General features: G+C 38.3%; 1 protein-coding gene across 1 annotated transcript in view; it reads right to left on the bottom strand.

Moving 5' to 3' along the window:
* Positions 1 to 27,549, bottom strand: part of THSD7B (thrombospondin type 1 domain containing 7B) — a 469,405-nt gene that overhangs the window by 53,212 nt on the left and 388,644 nt on the right. The window contains exons 15-16 of the mRNA XM_070957022.1: positions 17,714 to 17,847; positions 16,599 to 16,752 (exon numbers count right to left, since the gene is read on the bottom strand). Coding sequence (XP_070813123.1) covers positions 16,599 to 16,752; positions 17,714 to 17,847 — 288 coding nt within the window. The remainder of the gene's footprint in view (positions 1 to 16,598; positions 16,753 to 17,713; positions 17,848 to 27,549) is intronic.

Consider the following 27,549-nt stretch of genomic DNA (forward strand, 5'->3'; position numbering starts at 1 on the left):
GGATGGAATGCTGCACTCATCACTGTATGAAGTGATGAGGCAGTCAAGGTTTGTCCATGAATATTTTAGGTTTCATGGTGAAATTGCTTTTCAAGAGATCGTCAACTGGATTTTTTCAGTAACGGTGCTTTTACTAAGGAAAACTCTCCTCTTGGAGAAAATTGAAGAAGGTATTCATTTTATGTTTTCTGCCCACACATAGTTGTAGCAATCTTCATTTACTATTTTAATTTAGGATGCGTCTCTATCCAAGCATAATAAAACATCTATTTCCCCCCACAACCACCACTTTAACAGAATAACAGAGTTGGAAGGGACGTTGGAGTTTTTTAGGCCAAGCCCCTGCTCATGCAAGAAGCCCTATGCTATTTCAGACAAATGTTTGATCTCTTCTTAAAAACCTCCAGTGTTGGAGCACCCACAACTTCTGGAGGCAAGTCGTTCCACTGATGCTAATACAATCCTTGGTTGTATAAACAGAGGCATAGAATCAAAATCATGTGAAGTATTAGTACCGCTTTAGAAATCCTTAGTAAGACCACACCTGGAATATTGCATCGTTTTGGTCACCACATTACAAAAAAGATGTTGAGACTTTGAAAAAAGTGCAAGGAGCAACTAAGATGATTAAAAGCCTGGAGACAAAAACATATCAAGAACGGTTGCAGGAATTGGGTTTGGCTAATCTAGAGAAAAGAAGGATTAGGGGTGATATGATAACAGTATTCCAGTATTTGAACGGCTGCAACAAAGAAGAGGGGGTCAACTTATTTTCCAAATCAGAAAGCAAGACACGAAACAATGGATGGAAACTAATCATGAAGAGAAGCAATCTGGAATTAAGGAGAAACTTCCTAACAGTGAGTACAATTAACCAGTGGAACAGTTATAGGTGCTTCATCACTGGAGGTTTTTAAGAAAAGACTGGGCAACTACCTTTCTGAAACGGTACAGGATCTCCACCTTGAGCAGTAAGTTGGACTAGAAGATCTCCAAGGTCCCTTCCAGCTCTATTCTGATTGAATTTGTTCTAACTGTCATGAAATTTATCCCAAGTTAGATCTCTCCTTGATTGGTTTCCATCCCTTCCTTCTTGTCCTGCCTTCAGGTGCTTTGGAGAATAGGTTGACCCCCCTCTTCTTAGAGGCAGCTGCTCAAATATTGGAACACTGTTATCATGTCAGCCCTAGTCCTTCTTTTCATTAAACTAGACATACCCAATTCCTGCAACTGTTCTTTATATGTTTTAGCTTCCAGTATCTTAACCATCTTTGTTGCTCCTCTCTTCACTCTTTCTAGAGTCTCAACATCTTTTTTATATCATGGTAAACAAAACTGGGTGCAATATTCCAAGATGCAATTCGCCTTGTGCGAGAGTTTGAGCTGAGAGAGAATGACTGGCCGTTTGCTTGTGGTTGTTTTGATCCTACATCTGTGTTTCTAGTCCAAGATTTTCACTGCTACCTCCCATTGGCTCTTATGTATAGAGTCGCTTGGTTCAAACACAAATTCTGGTACAATCTGCATTAATCAATAGAAAATATTTGCAGCTCAAGGCAGCAATGAGGGGTGCACTCAGTGGTGGGCTGCTACCGGTTCTCCCCGGTTCACAAGAACCGGTAGTGGAAATTTTGAGTAGTTTGGAGAACCAGTAAATACCACCTCTGCCTGGCCCCGCCCGCAATCTATTCATTGCCTCCCGACTCCCAGCTGATCGGCTAGAAGGAAAAAGTCAGGGCTCACTTGACAAAGAAAATAGAGAAAAAAAAAAAACCAAGATACCGTCGCTTTAAATTGAGAAGCTTCCAACTAATCACTTCTCAGCCAGGAGATCACTTGGCAAAGAAAAAGGAAAAAAAAAAAAAAAGACACCGTCGCTTTAAATTGACATGCCAAGATGCAGATGCTGGAAGGAAATTTTTGCTTGCAGAAGCAAAGTGACATTCAGCAGTTCGTTTCTGGGTCAGCTGAAAAACAAACTGGATTAAGAGGAGGGATTCTTATATGGTTCTATGTTTTTGAAGTTTTGTGATTTGTGCAACATGGGCTTTGTGTTTCTAAAAAGGTTTGGGCCATTTCCATTGTGAAAAATCCTGTCTTGAATTAGTTTTCTGCCTGCTTGTAAATGGAACTGAACTTCCAGCTTCCACTTTCTATTATCTCTAAGCACCGGTAGCTGTTTCCTTCTTACAAAGTTTCCTTTATGCAGCTGGCAGGAATGTGGAATGTGTATCAGGCAGGCTCCTTCTTAGTAGCTTGATTTTTCCTTGCTTTTCTTTTGAGTAATATTTTATTTGTGGAAATGAAGAAGGGGGAGTTTGATTTCTTCCCAGAGCAGGTTAGTGGGGTGAGGAGGGAATGGGGATTTTGCAGTAACCTTCCCCTGTCATGCCACGCCCACCAAGCCACACCCACAGAACCAGTAGTAAAAAATGTTGAAATCCACCACTGCATAACTCCATTTTAATATGTTATTCCTGGTATGTGATGTTTTCTATACATACAGAGAAAGAAGCACTCTTGTAATCTTTGACTTTTAGGCTTGCTGTCAAACATCAGCCATAATACTAATGACTGTTTTGAACAATAGGCAGGTTGTATTACACAAATGGCTATTTTATATGCGAAATTATGACTGAAATATTTCTGCACCTATATTGGTTTACACTGTCAGAAAGTTTCTCCTTAGTTTTAGGTTGCTTCTCTCTTTGTTCAGTTTCCATCCATTGCTTCTTGTTCTGCCTTCTGGTGCTTTGGAAAATACATTGCCTCCCCTTCTTTCTGGCAGCCCCTTAAAAGCCTGTTGCCTATCACACTCTTGGGCAAAGCATGTGAGCCATTTCCTCCTTTCAGTGGTCCATGAAAGTGCATCCATAGTATGTAGATAATAAAGTTGAAAAAAGGTGAACAAGATTTTTACAGAACTATAGATACGCTGAGGCTGGGTGTGACAAGGAATGGCTGGGAGGGGAGGGGCAAGGTGAGGCACCACTTGATGTGAGTGACATTGAGTTGGCCACGCCTACCCAGTCTCAAGACTATCAAGCCACACCCACTGTCTCATGACCATCAAGCCACACCTACAAAATAAGCCACACGGTAGTAAAAAAAATTAGAACCCACCCCTGGGTCCACTGATAATGTTAGCTAGTTGGGTAATGAAAGATCTTCAAGAAAACAACCAAGCTCAGAGAGCACCAAGGACCCCTCAAATGGCATTAAAGCAGCCGCTTCTTCTTTCTTGGAGAAACAAAAAAGTGAGGCTCAGCAGAAAGGGACAAAAACAGTTTTCAGAAGTGGCTGTGCAAGTGCAGAAAAAGACAGAGGATGGATGCAAGAATTGGTAAAGAAGGATTTTGTGTAGATTCCCTCACCTGGTCTTTTTCAATGGATTTGCCCAGACTAACTCTTGATATGATCCCAATATAACGTTATATGGTTTTATGACCATTGACCATATGGGAGATGAATCATATAGTGTTTGGACATGTCAACAGGAAGATAAATGTGAGGAGACTCTGCTCACTGGAATTCTTCAAAGCACCTGACGTCAGAATAAGAAGCAATGGATGGAAACTAATCAAGAAGAGAAGCAACCCAGAAATAAGGAGAAATTTCCTGACAGTGAGAACAATTATCAGAGGAATGGCTTTTAGATGTTATGGATGCTCCATCACTGGAGGTCTTTAAAACGAGATTGGACAATCACTTGTCTGAGATGGTAGGGTCTGCTGTTTAAACAGGGGGTTGGAATAGAAGACCTCGAAGGTCCCTTCCAACTCTGTTATTTTGTTCTTCCAAATGGGGGAAGAAGGGGTTTTCTGACCAACCTAAAAACAGATTTTTAGTATGCTCAAGCAACAGACATAACAACCAAAGTACTAGGAAACTTTCTAAAGAAAAAAAAAATCAAATTCTCAAATGGCATAACATTAAGATTAAATGATCAGCAGTAGCAATTCTTTCACCCACTGCACAGAAAATATTTTGTTATCTATACCTTTCTAATACCTTTATCTGGGTTTATATGACATGTAGGAATTACGGGTGGAAGAAGCATAAAAAGATTAACTGGACAGATTGTTCATATAACTAACTCTTCCCTGAAATGTTTGCAGGAAACATAGCAGATATGAGGAGAGTTTGTCCCTAAAGAGCACTCACTTGGAAGTTGTAAAAGTTCTAGACCTAACTTCATAAAACTATGTGACTTGATAAATAATCACAAATGGCAAATTGCTTCTGATCACTTACATTTTCTTCCTACTGTGACCTGATACCACTGAAATGCACAGGTGTAATAAAAAGCACAAAGGAGAACTTTCATCTAGGAAAGGGGTGTGATCTCCTCTATTATTCCAGAGTTCAGGCACAAATAATGGATTTAACTTACAAAAATACAGATTCCCGTTTAACATTAAACTGCTTAATGCCAAAAACAATCACTCCAAGAAATGATGTGCTCTTCTTTGTACTGGATGTGTCAAAAGAAAAATAGAAAAAATAGATGTTATTTGTTGGGAATGTTTAATCTGGATTCCTGCACTAAATAAGGGATTGGACTGGATGACCCAAGTGGATTCTTTCAGCTTGCTCACTGTATTTAATCCAGAGAATATGCTTGTACTTTCAAGACTGAAAGCAATTCTAGGCAACATAGATTTTTTAAAAAAAAAAAAAATCCCTCCAATTAAAAAAAAAAGGAAACTAGTTTTATAGATCCATAGAAAATAATGGTGCATGTGCACGTATGTTTTGAAATGTGTCTATGCTAATAGCTAATATCCTAGTAGAAAAAGTCAAAAGTGAACTGGGATTATAAAAGGATTCTGAAGAGAGAGGGTTGAGGGTAGAAAGGGCTTCCTTATCATTATTTATGAAACTGGATCACATCAAACATGGCAAGCATTTTAGAATTACACTAATCTCCTTAGAAAAACTTTGGACAAGAATGCCCATGACATGGCTCCAAAAGCAAACATGCCAGCTAATCCAAAAATGTTATCTCTTGCTGCAAATATTCTTCTTCGGTAAGTTAGATAAAGATAACACTTGCAATCCTAAACAGATCAACTCTTAGCCATATTTACAATATCCTTGGTTGGCTCTTTTTTTTTTTTAACACTTCTTCTACATTGATTTATTATACTATTGGGCTGAAATCAAGAAAAGGGAAGCCTGGCCATGCTTCATGCTTCCATGGTTTCAGAGAGGTTGAAAAGCTTGCTTGTGCAAAATTCCCAAGGATATTATGTGTATTCAGCCAAACACAGAATGCGTCCCATCTCATAAAACTTTATTTAGTGCGTGAAGGCCAAGGGATGTTTTCACTATTTCTATGTTGTATTCTTGGAATCTTTACTGAACTAAGTATAGATTTAAATTTATAAACTTAAGTTGCTGTACATACTGATAACACTGAATTCCAGAATACCTGAGTAAAAATGGTCCAGAATATAGTAACGTTTTGTTCTAATTCCAAACTATCTTTAAAGTATCCAGCTAAATCCCATCTATTCTCTTTCCCAAACTTACTGTTTGAGGATAATTAGAGAATGGCAACGTTCCTGGCAGCAAAACATCTTAAGTTTTAAAACTTATTAGCCAACCTGCTCTGTTTCCTTACTTAAACAGAGAAAGCAGAATAAACAAAAAACAGTGGGTGCAGGAGCAACTTCTTGCTGGCTTCCCTACTGAGTTTCCTTGTGGGAATCTGCCAAGGAGCTTAAGAAATCTCCCCTCCCTTAGGTAGTTAAGTGCTTGCTGCTTGGTGGGGGAGGGAGTGAAGGATTGAGAAATTGTCTGGGAAACTGTCATAGAAGAATGAAAATGAAGATCACGTGAACACATCAGCAACATAGGCAATAGCACTGAAACAGTCACAACTTTCCCAATTTTCATTTCCTTGGGAGTCATGAGTCCCAAGTTTTGGCCACATTCTGTAAGTTAGCCCATCTGAAATACCTTGATTCAAAAATCGTTGCCCTATGACGCACTGCTTTGCCCAATTAAAGGTCATGACAACAAGAGTTTTAGTACTACATAGATACACAAAAAATTAAATTAAATTTAGAACAAATTCATTACTTTTGCAACAAGCCAGAGGAAATGGGATTTCGAACACTTCTCAGCTCAAAACACTGAACATTCTTTAACAGTATTTCTTGGTGTGAATACATATTCTTGAGAATGATGAGATTTCTAGCCTTTAATGTGGGAAACATATTTATGGGTAAGATAAAAGGAAGCAAGTGAACACGTGAGACCTACATTAGTTGGGTCTGGGCTTTGTTAATTTCGACTTATCTAAAATGACCTGCACTACCACATTGTAATAGGGTTCTGAACTGAACTTGCTCATCAGTTAATTATAACTCTGATCTCTGTTGTAAGTTGCAATTGCAGATACACCGAAAATGCAAAGGCCTAGCTAAATGTGACGATGAAATTTATGACTGATTTTGTTAATTTCCCCAAAGATACTGAATAGTAACTCTTATGGGAAGTATTTTAATTAAGAAACATAGCACTGGAAAATGGCATTGATCCAAACTGAAGTATTCTCCTCCTCCTCTTTGCTAATATTTAAGAATTTGGACATTTGAGCTGGAGACTCCAGGGTGTCATCTAATTAGATCCCACTAGACGGCTTTCATGTTTTCAGCTGTGCTTTTGGGGGAGAGAGGGAGAGAATCATTCCATCATTTTCACTGAAGAGGAATCTTAGAAATGTGTGCAACTTCTACATTTATCAATGACTTAGGCAACAGGTTTAGCAAACAACTCAAAATGCATTGCTTATTATGAGCATTTATTGTTAACAACTGAAATGCTGAAATAAGGTAGGGAATCCCCACTGAGAATGGCTTCTGGAATTCTTGCTAATACCTTTGACTAGCAGTAGCCATAGGAAAAAACTGTGTTTTCATCTGTGAAATGAAAAATCATGGAATGTTTCCATTCTCTCTCTCTCTCTCTCTTCCTCTCCACCCCCTCTCTCTCCCTGCCTATGTGTGTCGGTATGGACTGCAAGACGATCAAACTGGTCAGTCCTAGAGGAGGTCAACCCTGACTGCTCTTTAGAAGGCCAGATCCTGAAGATGAAACTCAAATACTTTGGCCACCTAATGAGAAGGAAGGATTCACTGGAGAAGAGCCTAATGCTGGGAAAGATTGAGGGCAAAAGAAGAAGGGGATGACAGAGAACGAGGTGGCTGGATGGAGTCACTGAAGCAGTCGGTGTGAGCTTAAATGGACTCCAGAAGATGGTAGAGGACAGGAAGGCCTGGAGTAACGTTGTCCATGGGGTCACGATGGGTCGGACACATCTTTGCAACTAACAGCAACAAATGGATCTGATCAGGGCAAAATATATGTGCTATCTCTGCTTTTGTATGTGTGTTTTTCTCCTCTCCCTTTGTTTTGTGGCTGGGTGAATGTTTGTGTGTACAGTAAGTGTGCATTGGGAAGCCCAGAGCAGGATGCCTATCCTGCAGTTTGGGTCATGTGACTAGAACAGGGAGGGAGGGGCTTTAGAGTGGAATGGTCAAGAGCATTCCTGCCCAAATGCCTCTCCCAGAGGGCTGCTTTTGGGAGTAACATTTTGGCCCCTAAACCAGATCCAGATCATTTTAGAATGTAATCTTTCTTTCAATAACTTTTCCCTCGCAGTTAATTTATCCTGCTGATGGACAGACAGCAGAATCCCAAGCGCTTTGCATAGTTTCTTTTCAATATTACTCTAAATTAGAGCCTTGGTAGTACAATGGTCTAAGGCACCCTGTTATTAAGCTGGTTATTAAGACCAGATGCCTGCAATTACTGCAGGTTTGAATCTCGTCAAGGCTCAAGGTTGACTCAGCCTTCCATCCTTTCTAAGGTAAGTAAATTGAAGACCCAGTTTGTGGGGGCAATAAGCTGACTTTGTATAAATATACAGAAGGATGAAGGCTATTGCTTAGCACATTGTAAGCCGCCCTGAGTCTCCGGAGAAGGGCGGCATATAAATCAAATTTAAAAAAAAATATTAGAAATAATAAATGGCAACAGTTTAGTTGTTTCTCTCCCCCCAGAAATGATAATCCCTTGTTCTCCATGTGTGATTATTTTTGTGATGTAGAATATACTGATTGACCATTTGAGTTTCTTCTACCCCTGGTGGAATTTGCTACAATTTAGGTAGTAACAGGGGTGAAATCCAGCAGGTTCTGGAGAACCGGTAGCAGAAATTTTGAGCAGTTCAGAGAACCGATAGTGGAAATTTTGAGTAGTTTGGAGAACCGGAAAATACCACCACTGGCTGGCCCCAGAGTGGGGTGGAAATGGAGATTTTGCAATATCCTTCCCCCAGGAGTGGGGAGGGAATGGGGATTTTGCAGTATCCTTCCCCAAGGAGTGGGGAGGGAATGGGGATTTTGCACTATCCTTCCCCTGGAGTGGGGTGGGAATGGAGATTTTGCAGTATCCTTCCCCCAGGAGTGGGGAGGGAATGGAGATTTTGCAGTATCCTTCCCCTGCCATGCCCACCAAGCCACATCACTCCCATCAAGCCACACCCACAGAACCGGTAGTAAAGAAAATTGGATTTCACCACTGGGTAGTAATCCTTGATGAGTTTCAAAAAATAATACAGAAAATGTGTGTGCGTGTCTGGAAGAGACTACCTGGTTAGAAAGCCACCAAATGGTTAAAACTGCTTGTTTGGTATCTGCTTGGTATCCATTGTATAAAAAACTATAATGAATTGGATGCACTTTGACAGATACAGTAATGCTACCATAATGTGTTAAAAATTTCTAAACAGGAGAAATGAAGAGCAAGGCTGTACTTGCTGTGTTGTGAGCAAGGAGCTCTTATTCGAAATATTTCTTAAGAAGATGCTGACATGTTCAGCAATGTTTAAATATCTCCTTGCTGATGTTAGTATGATTTCTGCAACTAATTCTTCATATGACCTTTATAATACCCGATTACACAGGATGTGACATGCTTGTTGACCCTGTAATTTATTGTAATACTTGCATGTGGCAGCAGGAAGATGAGGTTTAACAAGCTATTCAAAATGAAATGTGTAAGTGGAATCTGTCATTGCAGAAAACGCTGCATCGGGGAAGGAATTAGATTGGCTTTACTGTAAGAGCATAACGAACCATTGATAGCAACCTGTATACAGATGTAAATGTTCTATTATCAATTTAATAAGCTCCACATAAAATAAACTCCATTAAAAATTTCATAATGGCAGTGATTTCTGGAACCCCCTTTCCTTCCACTGGACTTTTAATAAATGGAAAAAAAATCCAGTTTATCTAAAAACAAGGCAATTTGAGAAAGTTTGCAGGTAGTCCTTGACTTATGACCATAACTGGGACTGGAAATCTCAGTCATATGTTGTTACAATTGTAAATTGAGGCTCCCATGTGACTGGAAGCAATTTTCTGGCCTTTTTCACAGCGGTTGTTAAGGAAACATGATGGTCGTTAAAAAAAACACCACAGTTGTTCAGTGAATGCATTCATTTGAGGGGATGTTTTTTTTTTTGGGCTAGAAACTGGCAAAAAATGCTACCAAAAACATAGCGAATCACAGTCATGTGATCATAGAACACTGCAACCAATTGTAAAACTGTCCCACTTGACATGCAATCACATGACCATAGTAGAATGTTGAGTCACAATTTAAGATGGCCAGGGGTGATTTTAGGGGCCATAAAGCACTCATTCTGGGGCCATTGTAACTTTGAACAACTGTAAAACAACCAGTTGTAAGTTGAGGACTACCTGTACTTGTATGAAGCTCTCAACATAAACATAAAAATGTAACAAAACACAAATGAATGTGAGTAAGAGCTGCAGTGGCGCAGTGGTTAGAGTGCAGTATAGCAGGCTACTTTTGTTGACTGCTGGCTGCCTACAATTTGGCAGCTCGAATCTCACCAGGCTCAAGGTTGGCTCAGCCTTCCATCCTTCCGAGGTGGGTAAAATGAAGACCCAGATTGTTGGGGGCAATAGGCTGACTCTGTAAACCACTTAGAGAGAGCTGTAAAGCACTGTGAAGTGGTATATAACTCTAAGTGCTATTGCTATTGCTATTCAGGGACACGGCATTCTAATGCTTTGTCAATCATAACAAAATGTGTGTTTGTCAGGTACTCTGGAATTTACCAAATGCTTTGTCAATCATAATGAACAATTCATTACAATTCATTCCTCCAATGGAATGAGTGGGATTGTTCTTTGTGAGTGGCTCCTGTTTGTTTCAGTAAAACTGAATGGAAACTCACATGGAAACATGTTTTACTGAAATAAACAGGAGCCGCTTATAGATAGCCCACATTAATCTGCTTCATTATTGCACCGTACACTCTATTTTTTCCACCTAGAGACGCTCCAGTTAAAAATGATAATTAAAATCATGATTAATCCAATTCAAAAGAGTGGACTAAAGAAGAAAACGTTGACATGTTTTTAAAGGCGGGGGTTGGGAGGAGGGTAAGCACAGCTCTTAAAGAGAGAGAGAGAAAGCATTTCACCGATTGTTCTTCGTAGCCCTGTGCGTGCACTGGAAATTATGGAACTTGAGAAAATGACCACTTTATTTACTAACCTTTAAACAGTCAAACATTTGGAATCCACTTATCAATTGGCATATTAAGCTTTTTTTTATGGGTTGGAGAAGGGCCTCGATGGCTTGTAAACCTCTTTTGCTTGTGTGATTTTGAAATGGGTAGGTAATTGTGCACTAATTGCCTGAGGCCATAAAGGTTTTCCCACAGGCAAGTATCTTCGAAGGACTGGTGGAAGGATCCCGGCAGTACATTTAAACAACTTCAATTTTAATAATATCCTTGAGCCCCTACATTGAAACAAATATTGGTCTCAACCCTGAATCCTGCAATGGTTAGGCTACTTTCCCTCCTGATCAAGAGGAAAAGAGGAAAAAGTCAAAATAACAGTGTTTTTGTCCTGCTGGGTGCCACTGTAACAATGAACTACAGCTAAGGGAAGGAGAGGAAATGCTTTCTGCTGAAATCTCCTGCCTGGCTCTCAAAGTGCTATTATTCAGTTATGATGCAGTGGTGGGTTCCAACCAGTGTTACCACCGGTTCTCTTCGCGCACGCATTTTGCGCGCAATCGCCGTGCGCATGCTCGTGCGCCAAACTTTTTTTAAGATGGGGAGAGTGGATAATAGTACAAAATAGGTTTGGCTACATAAATATGTGGCAGCAGCAGGGGTGCTATTCAGCAGGTTCTGACAGGTTCTGGAGAACCAGTAGCAGAAATTTTAATTTTGAGTAGTTCAGAGAACCGGCAAATACCACCTCTGGCTGGCCCCAGAATGGGGTGGGAATGGGGATTTTGCAATATTATTCCTCCAGTTGTGGGGAGGGAATGGGGATTTTGCAGTATCCTTCTCTTGCCACATCTGCCAAGCCACGCCCACCAAGCCACATCATGCCCACCAAGCCACGCCCACAGAACCGGTAGTAAAAAAAAATTGAATTCCACCACTGGCAGCAGCTGAGATTTTTTAATTTATTTTCTTATATTTTGCAAGGAGAGTTTGCTTGCCTTGTTTTTTAAACTGCCTAAAGTCCTTCCTAGGCATTTTATCAGAGACTGTATATGTTCCCAACTGAAAATCGTAAGATTACAAGCTAGAGATTTTCAGCAACCACAGTACTAAATTTTGGAATGGTTCTGAGGACTATAAAAAGGGAGTTTATAGTTTCCTACCCTCAGGTATAAGAGCATTGATGAAACTATTAATTTTAATCTTCTTACCAAGGAAATGATTTGAATTCTTCTCTATAGCCAATTCAGAATTATGACCTAAAATATCCAGGTGTTGCTGTCAAAAGCTAGTGAAACTAATCATATGTCTTATTTCCACTTTTGAAGTTATCCGTTAATACTTTAGTAATACCGATTTTATTTATTAGAACATATTTAATAGTCAGATAAGTCATGAAAGTGTTGCTGATCCACAATAAGGAACATTATTTTTTTCTTTCATCCCATGTCTTGCTTTACATATTTACATAATTAAATGAATGGTTATCAAACCCTTCTGAATTAGCTACTCTAAATGTTAACATTTGATGCAAACAAGGAGGTCACTCAGATGAAATATTGCGAGTTATCAATTCTTGTAAGCAAAAAAAAAACAAAAAACAACCCTGACATCAGATACAATAAATCTGAGATAATTATTTCAGGGACTTGTGGCCCAACTTGCATATTAACTCAGTTTAAGAGTGCTTTGATGAATTCAAGTGAAGTCAATTAATTACATTTCCAAGTCAGATGAACAGAGAGCCAAGACATCACAGGTATTGCCATAGTTCTTCAATGCTGAATATTTAACAGGAGATGATATTTTCTCTGCTGTCTGTGCAGAAGGAGAAAATCAAGTAATGATGTGTGAACCTACTATTGTTAAGTGGAATTCATATGAAGTCTCTGAAGAGAAATGTGCTTCAATTTAATTTCCCCATGTTTATTGAAACAGGCAAGACATAGTCTTGATGCAAGAATTCCCAAAATGAACCTTAGGTAAGAAAAAGAAATGGAATATATAACTGGTTTATAAATCATATAAATAACACTAATCCTATCTGTTAATAGTATTTGGGTAGTCCTTGAGTTAATATTATAGACTGCTCATCATGGTTGTATCTCATGACAGTCATAAAGCCAATGTTTTGGCCATTTTTTTCCTGCAGAATGTTGCTGAAAACCAGAAATAAATGCTGTTCTTTTTGGCAAAACTGTTATGTGATTGTGGGATGCTGCAAACAGCTGTAAATGTGGCCTGGTTGCCAAGTGCCCAAAATGTCATCATGTGACTGTGTGTGTGTGGGAAGCCTGACTGTTGGGACTTTGAATCCGCTAAGCGAGTGGCCTAGGACAAGGATTACCTGTATGTCTTCTGTTTATTCATAGACATAAATACAGTATGTAGACATAGTGAATGTCACAGAAAAATATATTTTTTCTCTACACACAAATCAGATATAACCATTAGCCGTTAAGTAGAATTAACTTTCTTTTCTCTTTTAAACTTACTAAAGGAACCTCATGTATCACATATGGGTAAAACAGTTTTAACTGGATATTACAGTTCCAAAAATGGATCCCTAACAAATATTTGCTTGTTTCCTATTCTTAACAAGCCTTGGGAGAATCTCTAGTGCAACTTCACACCACTAGCAAAGCTGATAAAAACTAATTTTCACATCTGCAGATTCTCTAATACTTCATCCGGGCTGAAATTGAGAGAGGTATGGATTGAACCCTTGCTATATTTATTCCTTTCTCCATCAGCCTTGAAGTTTCAAAAAAAATAAATAAATAAACTTTCGGAAAAAGTTTTTTTTTTTTGAAATTTTGAAAGCTAGCAAACTGTTTAGTAAACTTGTGTTAATCTAATAAAGATTTTCTATCATATGGATTTTGTATTCCCAGATAAAAGGAATCCTATATAACTAAGAAAAAAATCTCGTTTTCAAGAATGTGGCAAACATGCCTACAGAAACAAATTATATATATATATAATGTGTTACGATGCTGTGATGATGCAAGTTTGACACCCCTGATCTAGACCCTCAGAACCTCCAGGTCCTGAGTAAGCACTTGTTTCGTTTGGGGGTGGGATATTGTTGTGGCCCGTCAGCGGCCTGTGGAGTTAGTAGCTGATTCCGACAGCGAGGAGGCTTGTGTGGTGCTGTGCCAGCAGCCTGTGCAGTTGGCACTCAAGTCGGACAATGAGGAGGATGGAGAAAATGTGGTGCCAGAGGCGGGAATTCAGCCAGGGCCTTCAGAACCTCCAGAAGCTTCCATAAGTGAAGAAGAAGAAGAGGAGGACCCTCTTCTCGATGCACAAGCGCGCAGGCTGCAAAAAGGCAGGAGTGGCTCCTCAGGAGGAGGTCTCCTCAAGAGTAAGGCTTGGGGCTAATTGGCCACTCCCCTAGCCTATTTAAGGAAGGACGACGACTGATGCAATTTGCAGGGAACAACTTCGTTCAAATTCCTTCGCATCTTGATTACAAAAAACGCTTGATTTGGCTCTTGTTTCTTTTATCAGTTTTCCTGCAAATTGCTTCTTGGCATTCTGCCAACCACAGTAAGATTATGGTTATCTGAAATACTGTGCCTCAGAACTGAGTTATTATTCTTTGAATTCTTGTCGGCTGTTAATGAAGTTAAATTAAAAGCCCTTGTTCAGAAAAGACTGATTTATTGTACTTGTGTTCGAACAACTACTAAGAAAGCTCATTAGTATTCTTTAATTAGTAAATTAAGGTTTGTATGGACTTTGTGTGTGCTGCATTCTTTGGGGTCCATAGTTGGGGCAGAACAGATATATACTAGTGATATTGAACCTCATCCTGGCCAGTGACTTCACCCAGATGTTAAATAGGAGAGACCCAAAACTTGATGCATCCCAGATAAGAGGAGCCTAAGATAGATCTCTTCTCCCCTCCAACACTGATTGGAACTGGGCAAGGAGAAAGGAGGTGAACTACTGGAGAACCATGCTTCCAACTTTCAACCTTACCTGGGGGCAGCATTCCTGCACTTATGCCCTGCTGCACCATCCATCCTTTGACTTTCCTGCACTCACACTTTGCTGTGCCATCTCCCAGTCTTTTTATGTCTTTGTCCTGCCACATTGTCCATCCCCCGGTCTTTCTGAGCTCAGGCTACACAGCACCCTCCATGCAACTTGTGTTCATGTGCTTGCACACAACTGCACTGGGCCTCCTAGGGCCTCTCTCAGCCTCCCCTCCACATCACCACAGCAACCACCACCCCGTTGGACATCACTGCGTTCCTTACTTATCACTCCTGCCACTTCATGCTTAGCAACCTACGTGTCTTAGAGTTACCATTAGGGTTACCACTGCCATTGCTAAGCAATGTGTTCATATGACATTGTGCTTTAGAACTTCATTGCTTAGTGATAGCAATACCGGCAGCCTCAAGAACTATCTGTAGTAAGATGATTTGAGTATAGATTTAGTATGACAGCAATTAAACTAAGAGCATCATTCTATAGTCTTATTGTTTTGCCTATGAAAGAATATAACTGAATAATGGCAAATAAGAATCCGTAGGACAGATATTTTTTTTAAAGAACTGAGTGGATTGTTATGCTGATAGCAACCATGAAAAATAATTTGCAGCATTTTGCATATGGTAGTGCATTTAAATATTTTTAGAAGCCAGGCTTATTGAATCTGTATTGGTTCATAGTCTTACTATGAAAACAACATAGCTATTCAAAATGATTTGCTTATTATAATGTCAATAGAATGATGACAATATGACAGCATAATAGCATATACGAAGGACTGTTTCCTCAGGATGATTCTTTTTCAAGTATAAATGCAAACTCTTCACATTAAATCTTAAGATCAGGATCAATTATGAATTTCAGGCGGCATTCACAGGGATTTTGGCTGTCAATTATTAGTAGCATCTATTGAGGATATTTTACAGAGAGAAAACACATGGGCATTCATAATAGAGAAATCTCTTTATCATCTCATACATTGCTTACATTTGGGAGTTTGACACCTTGGGAATTACCAGGCCCAGGAAATGCCTCAAATATTTTCATGCAATTGGGGTTTTGGACATGTTACAAGAAAAGGCATTTGGTTTAAACATTGCTGCCACTGAATCTTCAGAAAGAGCTTGGTACTCAGCTTATTCATTTACTGTATAGTTACTGTATATAAACACTGAAAATAGAAGATCACTATAGCAATCAAATAAGATGGGTGGAAATTCATATGGTCACCATCTCATTATGATGACTCTGGGCAGCTAGCAACACTGGAAAAGCAACATAAAAAAAACCACCACAATGCTATATATGAAATTGGTAGCCAGGATCAAATCACAAACTCTTTGCAACAGAATTATCGCATGTGATTCTACCACATGTTCTGAACCCCATGCCCACTTGTTCAGAGGGATGATGTTCCAACCAGCAGGCACTTATGACAGAAAAGGCTCACTTCCTGGGTCCTCTAGAATGGCATCCTTTAGAAAATGGGACCCATAGCATGCCTCTTCTGCTGGAACGAATGAGATGGATAGACAGAATGAGGGAAAGGTACTTCCTCAGGTAACCTGATCCCATTCCATGAAGGAATGGGATCCTTCAGTTATAAAGGTAACTGAAACCACCTTGAACTGAACCTGGAAGCCTACTGGCAACTGATCCAGCTCACGGAGAAGAGGCTTAACATGTGCAGATTGATAGACACTCATAATTAGCTGCTCCCCTCATTTTGAGCCACTGTAGCTAAATTGCTAGGAAGAGCTGCGATGCTCTTTAAGGGTGTAAAGCAAATTTCAATACTGGTGCTATAAATGATAATCTAAGAAACACATATTTATCAAGAACAATATCATACATTGCTTCACTAGAGAAAGAGCTTACTATCATTCTGTTTAGCAACAATATTGGGTTCCAGGAAAATATATATTTCTTAGTCCCTTCTTTTTATGGCATTATGGATCTAAGCATGTCATGGGTGATCCTGTTAATATTTCAAAATTGAACTATGGCAGAACTAAAGTACCTCTGGGCATTGACTCCAGTGACTCCATTCAGACACCACACATTCATTAGGACAATAGAGGATACATTTCTGTTTTTCCAAAGGAACTTTAGACTGATTACAAAGCACAAGAGGTACAGGTTCACCATCTCCACCTTCAGTGGTGTTTATACATCTGTAGGATGATAAGAACATCATCTGCAAGGCATTCCACAATGAAAAACAAATAAGTAATACAGTAAATAAAGTCAAGCCTCCGAATCGAGTTCAACATCTGGTGAATTCTTAGACAAGTCTCTGCAATTATCTTGGCAGCAGAATAAAAATGGTTTGTCACTGCTTTCTTCTGGGATTTTTTCCCCCATTTCCCGATCTTACCTCCAATAGGCTTTCAATTAAGTTTTTTTTTTTTTTACTTTTCAGAAATATTTTTATGTTTGTTACATATGTCACATATTCATTGCAGTGGATAACTAGTAATTATTTAATCAGTTGATTATATCTGAATATTTATGTCATGCTAGTGCTGTTGAGGAGAGCTGAAACAATATGTAGAAATTGTGTAGAAATACTGCAATTAAGTAAAACGCTATTCATGAAACCAAAGATATGGTTACAGCCCATGTGACAGAATTTTAATACTAAAGATTAACTTTATTTTCATGCAAATATGAAACATGAAACAGACTACTCTAGACACCTTTATATTCAAAAGTGTTTTAAAAAGCATAGTGTCACATAGCAAAATATTGGTTACTTATTTTTTTTTAAAAAAAAACACAGTATAAATAGTTGAAGAAGACTTCAAGTGATAAAATTAAGACACTTTTATAAAGATGTTACTGGAAAATAATATCCTCAAAAGTTCCAGAGAAAGCAGTTATATTTTCTTAGCTTGCTTGTTTTTAAATTTATTTTGTGGAGGTTTTTTATTGCTTTAATTTTTTAGATTGTTTTTAATTGTTTTATTATTTTAGAATTGTAAGCTGCCCAGAGTCATTTGGTTGAGCTGGGCAGCTATAGAAATCAATCAAATCAAATCAAATCAAATCAAATCAAATCAAATCAAATCAAATCAAATCAAATCAAATCAAATCAAATCAATCAATCCATGAACCAATTTATTTTCCACTCACCTGATTTGCCTCATTTGTATTCCTTCTCCACAGTGGAGGGAATTTTGTGCACTGCTGATTTCACATTGAGACCACTGTTCCACTCGCCAGGAATACTGATTGCACTCACTGTAACAGGGGACTGCCTCGTACACCTTCCACAGAAAACATACAAATGTATACATAATCAGTCACTTGTGTGAAAATTCTCCAGAGGAATACTTTAGCAGAACAAAAATAGAAGAAAAATCTTCCACTGGTTGCTGAGTACTGTGTTAGATTTTATCCACTGTTCTAAGAAGAGTGTAATGTTTAAATTCATTGATTTCTGATAGACTTAGACTTAGAAGGGAATGTGATAAGCAGGCAGCCTTTTAGAATAAAAATAACAATTTCCAACAATCTAAACAAGAATTTCATTACTATTTCATTTCCTCTGAAGATCTATGAGATACTCCCTTTTACAATTATACAACATATTGTACCTTACCAAAAAACCTCTTTATGATACCCATTGTCAAGAAAAGAAAACTTTTCCCCCTTTTTTGATTGTGTCACATATACTGTTAAAATTTTATTTTAGTAAAAAAAGGCAACTTTATTTTTTAAAAGAATTATTTCAATTCCACAAAACCATTTTTTAATTTGAATTTTTTTTTAAAAAAATAGATCTCTAAAACAAACAATTGTGCTTCTCAGTCAAACTCTACTTACAATACATACAGTAGTTGCAAAACAATTCAGCAGAAATTCAAAGATCAGCACTGCATCAAACTGTTTAGGCAGAGCATATTTAAAACAGCATTCACCATTTCAAGGTTTATTTTATTTTATTTTTATAGGGTAAAGTTTATGGTATCTCTATACTTTGAAGGTCTGGAAGCGCAGGTGTAGCTAGGTCAATTTACAGGGGTGATGAAGTTGCGATGTAGGTTTCTGATAGGAAAAAGAAGGATGGTATTAAGTACAACAGAAGTTATTGGGCTGCCTATTCTAAGATATAAGTGCTTGGCAATCTCATGCCCATCTAGTCTTCTAGCAAAATAATAGCCTCTCCCATGACCATAGGCAGTGCATCACTGTAGCCTTTAGCCTCAAGTTACTGTTGATAAGTGTCAGGTTTGTCCTCACCTTTTGCTTCTTAGATCAGTCAGCTGACCTGACTTGTAGAATTGAAACCTGGCTGGGTAAGAGGAGAACATTTCTTTATCCAAGATCTCCAGAATTTCCACAACCATGATGCCAAGGGCCGAAAGGTATGTAGTAATGGAGAAAAAGAAGATCTTCCTTGAATTTGACTGTTTTCTTTCATGCGCATATTGTCTTGAGGAAAGATGGCATCCAATCACATAATCCTGATATTGATTTGACTATTTCTGCCTCTTATTTTGGGAGCCTGCTGAACCACTTTCAGTAACATGCATTTTCATTAAATTGGACTTGAGAGGAATTTACAATTTGATTTGGATGAAAGAATCTCTCCTACTAATTATAGCAAATTTGAATACACATTATAGCAGTAAATGCAGTATTTCAACAATAAATAGATTTCTTAAATGGTCCACTCATGCATCACAAGAATTCCTCTTATGCTTACTTCTATATTACTTATGCTCCTAGCTAACAAAATAAAAAGCCAGCAGGATGCTTTGCTACTCAAGCATTTATAAGTTTCCTGCTTTCCCTTTCCTACCATAATCTTGATATTTATTCGCCCTGGAAGGGACATTCCTGAGACATTAGGGATGGGAGGCAGGCATCAGTTGGATCTGATTCATTTACTACTACAATAAGTTTCATATGTTAGGAATTGGATGGATGACCTTCAGGTCAGTGATGGAATTCAATTTTTTTTACTACGGTTCTGTGGGTGAGGCTTGGTGGGCGTGGTGTGGCTTGGTGGGCATGGCAGGGGAAGGACACTGCAAAATCTCCATTCCCACCCCACTTTGGGGCCAGCCAGAGGTGGTATTTGCTGGTTCTCCGAACTACTCAAAATTTCTGCTACCGGTTCTCCAGAACCTGTCAGAACCTGCTGAATAGCACCCCTGCTCCAGGCCATCATACAGATTGGCTAAGGATAACTTTTTCAAAATGACTATTTGCATTTTTTCTCTAGGAATAAATGTGACAATAAGATTGCAGGGCAAGGAGGAGTTTTTAATATGCTTCATCTGGGACTCAAAGACTTCTCATGGCCACAGGGAGAATGTCATATCTGTTCTTGGACAAAGACTGTCTCTACTAAACTAGTTGGTTTGCTCCAGTGCTCACATCTCCCATTAGACTGTGACATGCAATTTCCCTGAATTTTATTCTTAATCTTCTAGATGTGCATAGTTTTGACATTATTGTAAGGATAGTGGATCTGCTTAACCTTCATGATTATTACTTTTTTGTTATTGTTCTGTGTGAAGGACAGCCACCTGCTCTGGAAATGGCAAGCAGCTTTTAAATTATAGTACAAATTCCTAGTTAATCACATGATTTGATCGTGGTTCCCAATTTATACCCCATTTTTGAAAAAGCCCTCTTTCAGTTACCGGACATTTGTATCCATTTGTCATCCTATTATCACTTGGACATGTGAACAGATGGAGAAAACTAATGCTACGCTCAAACATTGTTTGTTTGGCTAGGTAGTGAGTCTGACAAGGAGATAGTGTGACGGGAAGTCTAACAGATACAGGGAACATGGAGGTGGAAGCTAGTCCATCATGGGAAGAAGTCAGACCATTAAAGAAGGGGGCGTGCATAAGTGCACCATTGTGCCTACTGTCCCTGTCCTACTGCCCCCATTTATTTGTATTCATTTCCTTCGTTCATGTCCATGTTCATATTTATACCTGCTACCTTGTACATGTTTGACAAACTAATAAAATAAAATAAAGAAAATAAAGAAAAGATTCCTTAGTTCAGGCGAGGTGGGAAAGGTGAGAAGGAGACTCGAAGTAATTACATGTTAATCACAAGAAGTGTAAATTGACCCCATTAATTCTTTGGCAGGCTTTCAAGTGGTTGTTACTTTACCCTATTAGCAATAAATTGAATTCCAGAAATCCAAGTAGTTCTGTTTCCTGAGTTTGCCAGCCTTGAAAGAGTTGGCAGAAACCTCTTTTTTCCTGAGCCAACAAGATAAATACTTGATTCTTGATTCTATTGCTCTTGGTCCCGATCATGCAGCGCTCAGGGACACTAGTCATATACGTGTGTCTGTGTGTGTGTGTACATTTGTGTGTGTGTTTGTTTGTGTGCATGTGGATGTGTGTGTCAAAAATATGAAGATTGCAGCCATAAAATGTGAAACGAACACCTTGCCCTTTTTTTGATATGCATCAAATGCATATAAAAAAGGCAGGGACAGGGCAAACTCAGCCACCATCCTGATGTTTTTGAAACCCTCTGCAGAGGTTTCTGGAAGTACTCCCTGTTGAGGAGGTAGAGAAAAACTGAGGCACTGCATATAATTCTGGGGTTGTTTTTTTCAAATGAAATTACTTTTCTCTTGAAAAGGAACGTGAAAGATGAGTATGTTAAGGACTGCATGAGTAAACTGGCAAAAAAAAAATTAAAAAAAAAATCAGATTGTTCCAGAATTTGGATAGTTCTAGTCCTGCCTTAGACAGTCACTTTCTCTCAGCCCAATCTATCTTACAGGGTTGTTGTTGTGGGGAAAATAGGAGGAGGAATGTATTAGGTATGCATTAGGAATGCATTAGGTATGTTTGCTTTGAGACATTTATAAAAATAATAAAGTTGGGGTATAAATGTAATAATCTAATCTAATCTTTGAAAAATTGGAGAATATGTGGAGTAATGTATTGAAATATATACATTAAATTATTACTTAAAAGGCAATTTAAATAAAAATATATGTTGAAAATGCAATCAGTCTGAAGGTACTTTTTATCATCTTTGGTGGACATACAAAAAAGAAGCTATGAAATATAGGGATCGGATATGTATTTTAATTGAGAGACTTCTTAGAATAATTAAAAACATTTTTTTCTTTTAGGTTTGATCAAGAAACAGCTTGAAATAAAATTGGGAGTTTGTTTTTATGTGTTACAACATCAGTGATACTTTTGTATTCACAGAGATGGAATATTCTGTGGCAGATTCCCACAATTGAGTTAAGGATGGTGAAGTTCATGCAGTTGGCAGACATGGCAAAACTGACTACTTTGATTAAAGAAAACACTTTGTCTAGCTTTGTTTCTTTGTTACTTGAAAACCACCTTTGGATTTTTTGCTTGAAAATGAAAGAAATGAAACTTTAATTTTGGGATTTGATATTAGCACTACTTATGATGATAGAAATACTGTGTAGTATAGTTAATCTTAAGGGTAAGAGATTACTATATTTTATATTTGAATCTGTACCAATGAAAGTCAGAAGTCTTCCTTTCCTTTCCTTTCCTTTCCTTTCCTTTCCTTTCCTTTCCTTTCCTTTCCTTTCCTTTCCTTTCCTTTCCTTTCCCTTTCCCTTTCCCTTTCCCTCATAACCTTGTTTCTTTTCTGACTTTCTTTTGTCTGTTTCTTTCTTTTTCTGTTTTCTTATATTTTATTCCATGTTGAAACTTAATAAAGTTTTATAAAAATTGAAATTACTTTTCTCATAAAAATATATGTGGACAGTGTAAAGTTTGAGATCGATAAGAATTGTTAATGGGGGGGGTCTGTTTAATCCTTTTCTTTTCATGCATTATTATGTTCAAACTCACCAAACCATGTTTCTGAGGTAAAACTTATGAAAATACCTCTGCAGCTGCTTCCTCCACCTGCTGTAAAAATCAACCAAAGAACTGCATGAACTAGGTCATACTATCCAAGGTCTACCTGGCTTCTTCAGGTTCATACTTGTTCTCTAGAGCTTGAATATATAAAGCTGAATTTACTGTTTCAATACAGGCTTATTTCCAAACTCTGGTCTTTTTGCAGTATACGAGGAGAAATATATTAAGATGGAAAGGATGGAGCTGTCCTTAAAATGAAATGACACAAGGTAAATAGACTGCAGAAGAGAAGCCAAAACCAAGTAATCATAAGAGATAGATGTGTCATGCTAATAAAACTGAAATGAAGATGGACAAGCATCAAGAAACCAGCCATTCTATTACTGTAGTAGCTATACACATACTTTTTTTTTCAGAGCCTGAAAGCGCTGGTCATATTTTAGATTTTAGATATATGTTCACAAAGCACAATCCCTGCCTTCAACTCACAGGCTGTGTTCCAAACAAATAAACCATATTACAGTTAACATTATGGCTTGATTCACATGTCAGCCCAGAACACTGGCAGGACTCCCAAATGCGCAACCACTCTAGTGTTGCCTAGCAAACATATTGGATGCACTTAGCAAATGTATGAGGAACAGGTCAAGTGAATGTTTTCTCTATTTCATGATGCTTCCATGGTTCTCTTCATAACAAACCCATTGTTTTTGTAGTTACTGAAAATTACATTTTGGAAAACCGTGCTTGCCAAAAACCAAGTTTGGCATGAGCTACTGTGATGTAGTGAGTAAAGTTTAGACCAGGAACGGAGTGATCCATATTCAAATCTACTTTCAACTATGGAATTTTTCTGGGTAATTCCGGGCCAATCATATTTATTAAACACACCCCACCCTGGCCTTACTCTTTACTTGCATTGACACCTATGGCTGATTATGCAAAAATTAGGGGCTCACAGTCATTGTCCCTATATACACAAAAGAGGAAAATGATAAACCTGCCAATTATAAACCCATCAGCTTCCATAGTACAATCAGCAAATTTTATGCAAGACACTTACAATAGAAACTCCAGGAATGGCTGGAATGAGAAATCATACTTGAGGAACAGCAAGCTGGATTTAGGAAAGGATGAACCACCATCAACCAGTGCTTAGTTCTCCAATATCTCTTTGAAAAATGCTCCTTCCACAACACTACCTCCATCCACCTCCATAGACTTCAAAACAGCTTTTGATTCCATATTACTTTATCTAGATCTTCTACTCACCATGGAATATGATCAGGCCAAAGCACTCATTAAAAAGTGCATAGCAGACACAGAGCACCAACTGGACCTAGCCAGGTCCCCATCCATTATTGCCAGTGAACTCAGTATCTCTCCTCTGTCATACCTAACTAATCTCAAAGTACCTAACCACCAGAGGGCCTTTACTTTTGCACAATGTCATTCCCATCAGCTGTTCTTGAAGGTTGATACAAGAAGATCCCCTACCCATTCAAACGCATTGTAAGCCGCCCTGAGTCTTCGGAGAAGGGCGGCATATAAAAATAAAATTAATAATAATAATAATAATAATAATAATAATAATAATAATAATAATAATAATAATACAATGTCCCAATGACTCTGGACATATAAAAAGTACTAAACGTGCACTTCTCCAGTGTATGTATTACTACAGAGATATTGTAGCCTCATCTTACCTTTATTGCATAAATATTAAGGACATACAAGCCAATTCTACACCTTCTGATATTCTCAGATATCAACCCTACCACAACAAACATCGTTGCCAGATTTATTAGAAGATGACTTGAGCCATAAACCAGTTTTAATGAGTCATTATACTGCAGGGTATTATGATAAATTTCATGCCATGTTGCCCTATTTCTGTTCATGGCGCCTACCCCTTTTAGATTTATTTTAGATTTTTGTTTTTATACTTTTTACCTTTCATAAGCACTTTTATTCTGCTGTGTTTTTATGCTTTTTAATTGCTTCTGCACCCTCCTTAAAAGTGGGATATACATTTAACAAAAAGAGGACAAAGAGGAGGAAAAAAAAATCACTGATTCAGCCATTGTTTTCATAACAGGTTGGAAACTGATTTTATTTTTGGTTTGTAGAAGGAATTGTTACTTTTCTTCCTCACTGTCAAACAGTGTATTTTAATTTCTAGGACTCCCTGATCTTAGTTTAAAATAGGTTGATCAAATCAAGCTGTTTTCTAAATGAGGCGAGTTTGTTCATTTATATTCTGAACATGAAATACAATCAAAACTGGCAAAATATTAATTTCTTCCTAGTGTTTCTCTCCTACAGAAAGGAAGGACTGGCTGCTGTAAAGATGGCACAAAAACCTTTATATAAATGAATAAAAAGCCAGGACAAAATAAAAAGTATTTGGCTCATACCATATGGAAATAAAGCTTTTTTAAGTTAGGCATTTATACCCTAGATTCCTTAATTTCTGAATTCGTCTCCCATTCACTAATAATGCTTCAGTGTGTTAGCCCTTTCTCTTCATTCTCCAATAAAAGTGAAAACTAAATGTGTTAGTCATCAACTAAATGAAACAAATCTCTACCAGCAACCCTACCAAAGGACTGTTTGTTCTGTTGGCAATAAACCAAACAAGGACACAGACAACGGATGAGTGGCAGTGAACGCGATTTGCCTATTAAGAAAGTCAGTGTCACAAAAGTTGATTTCAAAGGCCATGCCTGAATGGAGTACAAGATCAAATACAAAGGGGAACATGTTTATATTATCCTTGTGGTGACTCTGTTGTTAGATATGGGTTTTTACCGGTGACATCCAGAAAAATCGTTAAAAGCTTTGTGTGCATGATGAGTACAGATGAGAGGCTTCTTTCTAGTCGCTTCCTTTGCTGTTCCTCATATTTGTTCATTGCTTTTCTTATGAATCTGGTTTTACTAAAAACATTTATAACTGGTTTAACTAGGAACATTTATCAAATTCAGGCATTTCTGGAACCTAAAGCTTTCAGGTTCATTCACCTACTTCATCTCCCATGCAACAAAGAATAAACAGGCTAAGCAATTCAAAGAACAAAATTTCATGATTTCATGCAGGATTCCATCAATATTCACTTTACATATGTTTCCAATGATGTACCTTGATACTGGTAAAAGACTATACAAAACACACATGGGTCCAAATTATGTGTATTCTTATGTTTATTGGGCTTTCTGTTCCCCTCCCTCTGGCAATGGTCAGCAAGATACATATTAAGTGGTCATGTGGACAGAGAAAATAATCTGGAATATGGAACAATAAAATAATATGGAAGAAAAGACAAAATGTGCATGCATAAATTGTAAAACACATTCCAGAGAATTCCTAAATGGATAAATTTCACTTTGGAAACGAGCAGAACATTCCGAACTGTTTGTTTGTTTTTTTCTTTATTGGTTTGCATTTCATCCTGTTTGCTCAGGAGCAAAAGGCAGCATACTCATCACTCTCTTCTATTTTTTCCACACGAGAATCCAGTATGGTAGTTTGGGATCAGAGAGAAGCATTGGTCCGCACACATCCAGTGAGCTTATCTGTCTAAGAGTGAACTAGAACATGGTCTCCCCACTCTTAGTTGAATGCTTTAACTACTACAACACCTTGCAGAAATCATCCTGAGAAAATTCAGAAAAGGAAAATTTCAGAACAATAATCCTATTGTAGTCAACCGGTCCTGACTGATTGAATATCAATTATCATCCATGAAGCTTTTCTGTTGCTGTAAGTTTCCTGCCTCAAACGCAACACTGGGAACGATAAACAGTTCCTTCTTTAACCCAGGCCACAGTATTGATTTCTCTAACATGCAGAATGGCAATGTTAGTCTTTGTAGTGCAGAGTACATATCGCAGGATTCTAATTTGGGTCAAAGAGTCTACTGTAGGGCAAGGCTGCCCAGGGAAGGCAATATACCCTAATTAGGGAGACTGGTGTTCACTGAATTCTACCCAGAAGCATATCACCTCTATGTAAGGAAGCATCTCTTTGAGACAATTATCTTTATTGTTCCTTGGAACTTTTCTATTTTGCTGTTATTTGTTCTTTCAGAGCAAATAACTCCAACCTGTCATTCATCCAACCGATTCCAAAATAGTATACAACTCAATGAACATTATTTAAAGACAGTATAATCAACTAGTATTCTTCTTAAAAATTTACAGATAGAAAGGAAGAAAACAAAAACAATGACAACATAAACCTATCAAGCTATCAGTCTGCCACCAGGTTATAAGTATGCATTAGTCATAATCCCTGAGGACATTCCAGAATTCAGGTGCATGCCAACAGTCAAAAGTCTCTGCATGCAATGCTTGTGTAAGAACTAGACAACCCATGATCCACTGAGTCATCTTTCTTTCCTCATATAATATAGGTTGGCACCATTTCCCTTCCCCTCCCAACCCTCAGCACAGCCTTGGTGAAGCATCCTCCTCCTCCCCACCCCCAACATGGAATTATCTGCCACTTTTCATTCTTTCAGGGAATAAAGGGAATCATTGACCACAATGATTTACGGGACCGCCTACTACCACCAATAGCCTCCCACCGGCCAGTACGCTCTCATAGAGAGGGACTCCTCCGGGTGCCGTCAGCCAAACAGTGTCGACTGGCGGCCCCTAGGGGGAGAGCCTTCTCTGTGGGGGCACCTACCATCTGGAATGAGCTCCCCCCGGAGATACGGAGGATCCCGGATCTGCGCTCCTTCCGCCGTGCTGTGAAGACCTTTTTATTCCATCAAGCGGGCTTGGCCTGATCTCTTCCCTTTTTAAATATGTAAATTTTAATCTGTTTTTAAATTATTGGGGTATTTTAATTTGTCTGGGCCAAAAAGTTTAATTTGATTTTATCGGGTTTTTAAATTTTGTGTATTTATGTATTTTATTGTTGGTTGTTCACAGCCCTGAGTCCTTCGGGAGTAGGGCAGTATACAAATCAAATAAATAAATAAATAAATAAATAAATAAACAATGAAAACTACACCCCTGCTCCCCAACCTGTTATGTCCTGAAGGCACCCCTCCCTCCAGCAGCCCCCAGTCCACCTACCTTGCTAGCAGGCATCTGTGTTGCTCCCTTG

This window comes from Pituophis catenifer, unplaced genomic scaffold, assembly GCF_029215685.1.
Source record: "Pituophis catenifer annectens isolate HBS135680 unplaced genomic scaffold, rPitCat1.0.hap2 SCAF_1, whole genome shotgun sequence".
NCBI lineage: Eukaryota > Metazoa > Chordata > Lepidosauria > Squamata > Colubridae > Pituophis > Pituophis catenifer.